Raw genomic sequence first — 7,194 nt, 5'->3', positions numbered from 1 at the left:
TAGCACACACTCTCACCAACGCAGAGGCGATGCAGCAGCTCAGCATGTCAATAGCTGCATAAGCTAGTGATCAAAGCATTGCTTAAAGTATTTCCTCAGTGTTACCTCACATGCTAACAATATTGTTAATACTTTGTTATTATTATGAGGTCACGGCATGGATTTTAGATGGCTTTACGAGCGGAATAGATGACTCCCTTTAGCTTCATTGTTAGCCAATTTATTAATAGATTGCTATTTATAATTTAAAACTATCGTAAATTACGTAATATAAGCCACTACTTTTTTACTACGCTTTGAACCCTGTGTCTTATAAAACGGAGCGGCTAATTTACATTTTTTTTTTCCCCTGATGGCAATAATAAAAATAGCTATGAAAAAACAAGCAAAAACACTGACAGTGTTTTATTGTTTGTACTATGGCACCATCTTTTGGACAAATTTGATCACTGCAGGTGCTGCATTGTTCTTCCATTTATCGGTAGTGCTTTTTTTTTCTATATATGTATATATATTTATATACACATACATACATATATAAATATATATATATATAACATTATATATACATACATTTTATATATAAAGATATATACATATTTACATTATATATAATATATATTATATAATGTATACTCATATAATGTATATGTATATATATATACATACATTTTATATATATAAATACATATATACATTATATATAATGTACATATACTGTATATATATACATATATATATATACACACACACACACATATATATATATATATATATATATATATATATATATATATATATATATATATATATATATATATATATATATATATAAAAAAAACAAGTCAGTCTTTTGAACAGTTTAAAAGAAATGTTACCTGAAGATCCGGCTCCCCTCAAAGAGCCATAATTATGCAACTATAGATGTATAATATAACCAAAGTTTTTTGCGAAATAGGTGTCTAAACTTTTTCCACCAAGTGCCACATACTGAAAAGTTAAAACATTCAGGGTCCATTTTGTTATTATTCTATGAATGCTAAATCAGGCATATATATTTAAAGACAACACTTAGTATTGTAGCTGACAAAGCTCATTAAAATGAGTTACGTGTTAGTATCAACATATCAGCTTTTTCTCATATTTTAGCTTGTTGAAGTTGTTTGTTACATTTCTTTAGAATTAAAAATCACAACTGCGGGCCAAAAATGGTCCTGTGGCCACTCTTTTGTAACAACTAATAAAACATTTTTCCCCCTATAGTTTATGCAAACTCTTGGGAAAATGTGGTGGGATGGGGGTTGGGCGAGAGACATGGAAAAGCTTCATTACATAATGATATCTGCTTTAAAATGAATACACAAAGATTTTATTGCAGGAAAAGTAAAAGTAAAAATTTCACTAACAGTCATTTAATCAAACAAAACAAAAAAACTGGCTTGGGCTGAAACAAAAAATCATTATTACATTAAAATAACTTTAATGTCATGAAATTAAAATATTAATGCACTACTTAACATATAATAAAACATCAAAGAAACTTGCTTTTTTTGCATAAACATGTAAATGTACTCATTGCTGAAACAGTTAACGACCAGCTATATATTTCAAAGAGCCGCCTGGGACAGGGTGCATATGAATTTATGCATCTCATGAATACTTCAAGAGAGGGAATGATATCATTCTAAATAAGCAGAAACACATAACACACATTTAGGGTGGTGACAAGGACAAGTAAGTCCAGTCATTTAAAAGCCGTCACTGTATGTACAGTATATTCTACATACTGTAAGATACTGAGCACTCATGAAAAAAGATAGGTCAGTTTTTTAACTAAACTTTAAAAAGTTTATATAAAATTTAACATCAGTTAGCAACCCTTGCAACTGTTTATTTACTCATTAGATTATACAGTGTAAAGTATAGTGGTCACTGTTCTAGTTTCCCCACATGTAAACACAACTCTTCTCTTCACTAAATAGTAAAACCACACAATCAATGATCACAACCTGGCCAATAATTTAGTTGATCAATAGCCTAAGTCCACCTTGAATGATCCAGGTTGAATTGTTGAAAGGTGTGCAGATGCTTTCAACACCTGAAATGAGATTGATCTGAAAAATACTGTGCACACATTGGCTTGAAAATACAAAGATCTCCTTTAAGATGAAACTGCTGCACAGAACAGAATATGAGACCTTTTGTCGAAAAATGGAGGTAGCAACTGGTCCAGGGTGTACTACGCCTTCCAACTGAGTGCAGCTGGGATAGGCTCCAGCGACCCTGAGAAGGTTAAGCGGTAAAAAACGGATCGATGGATTATAAAGACAAAATTAATACTTAATTGTATTTGTATTAATCATAAAAATAAAAACAAAGCTGCTTCACAATTGTTTGATGGCTCTGCTTTATTATGTGTTTTTTTGTACAAAAATATTCAACAAATCAGACAGTTCTTTTATTTTTAATAAATTTGCAAAATAATCTACATATCTGTTTTTTTTTCTGTCAAGATGGGGTGCTGAATGTAGACCAGGAAATAAAAGGAACTTTTCTGATTTTAGCTAATGGCTGCAATGAAACAAAGAGCGAACAATTTTAAGGGGTCTCATTACGTTTCGTACCCACTGTATTAGATCAATAGCGAAAAGCCTTTAAAGGACAATATACTTGTCAACATACTGTCTATACAAGTGATTCTCAAACTGAAGTATGCATGCCTCTGGTACACGGGCTCCATCTAGTAGTACGCCAAAGAGTCACTTGATTAAATACTCAAACACAGTGTTACTGTTCAAATTGTATGTAATTTTACAGTGGCCAAAATAAAACCTCTGCCTTGTTATTGATGAATACTTAGGCATACAGTGCTACTGTATTTCAATGTTGGTCGTTACAATGGTACTTGATGAAAAACGTTTTGAGACCCACTGACCTACAAACCCTGTTCCCATATGAGTTGGGAAATTGTGTTAGATGTAAATATAAACGGAATACAATGATGTGCAAATCATTTTCAACCCATATTCAATTGAATGCACTACAAAGACAAGATATTTGATGTTCAAACTCATGAACTTTATTTTTTTTTTTTTTTGCAAATAATTAATTTAGAAATTCATGGCTGCAACATGTGCCAAAGTAGTTGGGAAAGGGCATGTTCACCACTGTGTTCAATCACCTTTTGAGAACTGAGGAAACTAATTGTTGAAGCTTTGAAAGTGGAATTCTTTCCCATTCTTGTTTTATGGAGAGCTTCAGTTGTTCAACAGTCCGAGGTCTCCGTTGTTGTATTTTACGCTTCATAATGTGCCACACATTTTTGATGGGAGACAGGTCTGGTCTGCAGGCGGACCAGGAAAGTACCCGCACTCTTTTTTTACGAAGCCACGCTGTTGTAACACGTGCTGAATGTGGTTTGGCATTGTCTGTCTAAAATAAGCAGGGGTATCCATGAAAAAGTCGGCGTTTAGATGGCAGCATATGTTGTTCCAAAACCTGTATGTACCTTTAAGCATTAATGGTGCCTTCAAAGATGTGTAAGTTACCCATGCTTTGGGCACTAATGCACCTCCATACCATCACAGAAGCTGGCTTTTGAATTTTGCGTCGATAACAGTCTGGATGGTTTGCTTCCACTTTGGTCCGGATGACACGATGTGGAACATTTCCAAAAACAATTTGAAATGTGGACTCAGAAAACTTTTCCACTTTGCATCAGTCCATCTTAGATGACTTCGGGCCCAGAGTAGCCGGCGGCGTTTCTGGATGTTGTTGATAAATAGCTTTTGCTTTGCACAGTAGAGCTTTAACTTGCACTTACAGATGTAGCGACGAACTGTACTTAGTGACAGTGGTTTTCTGAAGTGTTCCTGAGCCTATGTGGTGATATCCTTTAGAGATTGATGTCGGTTTTTGATACAGTGCCGTCTGAGGGATTGAAGGTCACGGTCATTCAATGTTGGTTTCCGGCCCTGTCGCTTATGTGGAGTGATTTCTCCATATTCTCTGAACCTTTTGATGATATTATGGACCGTAGATGTTGAAATCCCTAAATTTTTTGCAATTGCACTTTGAGAAACGTTGTTCTTAAACTGTTTGACTATTTGCTCACGCAGTTGTGGACAAAGGGGTGTACCTCGCCCCATCCTTTCTTGTGAAAGGCTGAGCATTTTTTTGGAAGCCGTTTATATACCCAATCATGGCACCCACCTGTTCCCAATTAGCCTGTGAGATGTTCCAAATAAGTGTTTGATGAGCATTCCTCAACTTAAACAGTATTTATTGCCACCTTTCCCATCTTCTTTGTCACGTGTTGCTGGCATCAAATTCTAAAGTTGGTGATTATTTGCAAAAAAAAAAAAAAAAAATGTTTATCAGTTTGAACATCAAATATGTTGTCTACGTAGCATATTCAATTAAATATGGGTTGAAAATGATTTGCAAATCATTGTATTCCGTTTATATTTAATTCTAACACGATTTCCCAACGCATATGGAAAAGAGGTTTGTATACTGTGTACATCTTCCTAAATACTATCATCATCATCATCATCATCATATAAAGCTATTTTCTTTTTGAGGACGCTCGATACATTTGGTGATGTTCTGTTGTTATTGCTGTTGTACTGACTGGCCTTTGTTTACATTTAAACAACTTTCTTTATTTTCATCAGCATTTTCCTGATCTTGTATTTAAATGGAGAAATGTTTAGTATAGTTATTTTGTAACAGCCTAATGTTAAATATTTCTGAATGAAACATTGTTATTGTTAATAATTGCTTTAAAGTATCTTAAACTGAAATTAAAAAGTGGATGGCTAAATTAGAGCCACTCAATTTGATTAGTCGACTTAACTTTAAGATAGTCGATGACTAGCTACAACGGAAACCTATAAACATCACTGATAATGATTTAGCACTTATTTATATTGACGAATGTCTCGTTTCGGAATGCAATACTGTTCAATGAAGGACATATTTTGTACATCTAGCTTGTGTGCTATTGTGTGCTTAGTTGTTGTGTATCTCCTAGCTCCTAGTAGCCTGGACTTAACTAAAAAAAAAAGGCCAACCTTGTGTGCATATTGGAGGACATTTAGATGTCAACTGGCTGTCCAGCTTTGCACAAGTAAACACGCTGCAGGATTACTTGTATCAAAGATTATAGCAGACATTTTACATGCAAGCCAATATCATCCGACACTTGTCTTTTGCTGATATCATAACGATATCAATATCGGATAGGTACACCCTCACGGAAAACTTTATGCTATAATAGGACATGATTTGGTAGCATTTATCGACAAAATCTAATATTCCAAAACAAAATGTTTGCAGGGCGGAATACATCTGTTTTCATCAGCTTTCATTTCACATAAAACTTAAACTTTTAACGAGCATTGTCGAGTGGCACTTGTCCAGGAAACAATCTGGCAGAACCAAAGATACGGAAAAGCGATAAAATAACAGCAAAAATTGGGAAGCAATTACAAGTACATGAGAAAAATGTTGTTGAAAACGGCATATTTCTTCTGTGCTGTCCATGTCCATTGACAGAAACCTGGTTTGCATGTAAAAACATTTAGACAACAATTATGACATCACCCGTCTTTTCTAGATTGGCACAATCATTAAGAGGCAAAATTGTGCAGCCACTGAAACTAAACTAACTAACACATCAACGTTCCTTTTTCCTCTCCTCTCATCACTCAAACTTTCACTCTGCTTCCTCTATTTTGCAGGGTTTGAGTGAGCCGGAGGACCGTACTCCAGAACCCCCTTTCCTTACCCTCCACTCCCTTCCCTACCAATGGGTGCTTTAAGGCAGAGCTGGGTCGGCGATGGCTTGTGTCGGGTCGCATGTGAAGGACACGGTGATGGCATAGCGGGTCCCCCATGACACCGTCTCCACGCGATGGAGGTTCTCAGAGCCGGAGGAAAAGAAAGACACTCTACCTGGGCAAGGAAAATTAAAAAAAAGGGGAGACTTTAAAATTAAAAAAAAGGGGAGACTTTAAAAAAAACAAAAATAAAAAACAGGACTCAAATGTTAAGTTTGACGGATTTGAAAAAAGTTCCAGGCTTTCTTTAACAAAATATGAACATGTCTTCTTTGCATAAAAATAGAAGCAGGGGGATACTATATTCATATCCAAGGAGAAACAGCACCAATCACTACCTGTCAAACTTGACCATTACAGTACTGCAGCATTGGGAAAACCCCTGAGGTACCAGATCCAGGTATAATTGTGGATGGGGGAAAAATGATGACCTACTCAGTGGCCTAATGGTTAGAGTGTCCGCCCTGAGATGGGTAGGTTGTGAGTCATACCAAAAACTATAAAAATGGGACCCATTGCCTCCCTGCTTGACACTCAGCATTAAGGGTTGGAATTGGGGTCTAAATCACCAAAATGAATCCCGGGCACGGCCACCGCTGCTGCTCACTGCTCCCCTCACCTCCCAGGGGGAGGAACAAGGGGCTGGGTCAAATGCAGAGGACACATTTCACCACACCTAGTGTGTGTGTGACAATCATTGGTACTTTAACTTAACTAAAGTGACTCTTTAAATGTTAGTTCCTTCCTTAAAGGCCTACTGAAACCCACTACTACCCACCACGCAGTCTGATAGTTTATATATCAATGATGAAATATTAACATTGCAACACATGCCAACAGGCCTTTTTAGTTTACTAAATCGCAATTTTAAATTTCCCTGGAGTTCCTTCTTGAAAACGTCGCGTAAAGATGACGTGTACGCGTGACGTCACGGACTGTTAGGAAGTATGAGCGCTGCACACACACACAGCTAAAAGTCGTCTGCTTTAACAGCATAATTACACAGTATTTTGGAGATCTATGTTGCTGAAACTTTTGCAATTTGTTCAACTAATATTGGAGAATTCAAAGTAGAAAGATGGATTTGGGAAGTTTTAGACTTTAGCCACACAAACACACGGTGATTCCTTGTTTAAAATTCCCGGAGGTGAAACTTTACAATGGATCACAACGGTCAAGCCAACATGGATCCCGACCGAATGTCAACCAGCAGGTTTCGGTGAGAAAATTGTGGTAAAAAGTCGCTTCTTAACCGGAGATCAGCTGAGCTTGCACCATCCATAAAGATGTTGTCGACTCCCCTGAGACACTGCGCGTCAACACACCCGTGGACACACACCTCCGACTATCA

At 36.4% G+C, this 7,194-nt stretch overlaps 1 protein-coding gene across 3 annotated transcripts in view; it reads right to left on the bottom strand.

Moving 5' to 3' along the window:
* Positions 1-2,390: 2,390 nt before the first annotated feature.
* uts2r2 (urotensin-2 receptor 2) overlaps positions 2,391-7,194 on the bottom strand; it is a 64,220-nt gene continuing 59,416 nt past the window's right edge. For all 3 annotated transcript variants that reach the window (XM_061908838.1, XM_061908839.1, XM_061908840.1), the window contains one exon: positions 2,391-5,958. In XM_061908838.1, the coding sequence (XP_061764822.1) occupies positions 5,822-5,958 (137 nt within the window). In that variant the 3' untranslated portion in view covers positions 2,391-5,821. The remainder of the gene's footprint in view (positions 5,959-7,194) is intronic.

The sequence above is a fragment of the Nerophis ophidion genome, linkage group LG08 (assembly GCF_033978795.1).
Source record: "Nerophis ophidion isolate RoL-2023_Sa linkage group LG08, RoL_Noph_v1.0, whole genome shotgun sequence".
Classification (NCBI taxonomy): domain Eukaryota; kingdom Metazoa; phylum Chordata; class Actinopteri; order Syngnathiformes; family Syngnathidae; genus Nerophis; species Nerophis ophidion.
This window is presented reverse-complemented; position numbering and strand designations above follow the sequence as displayed.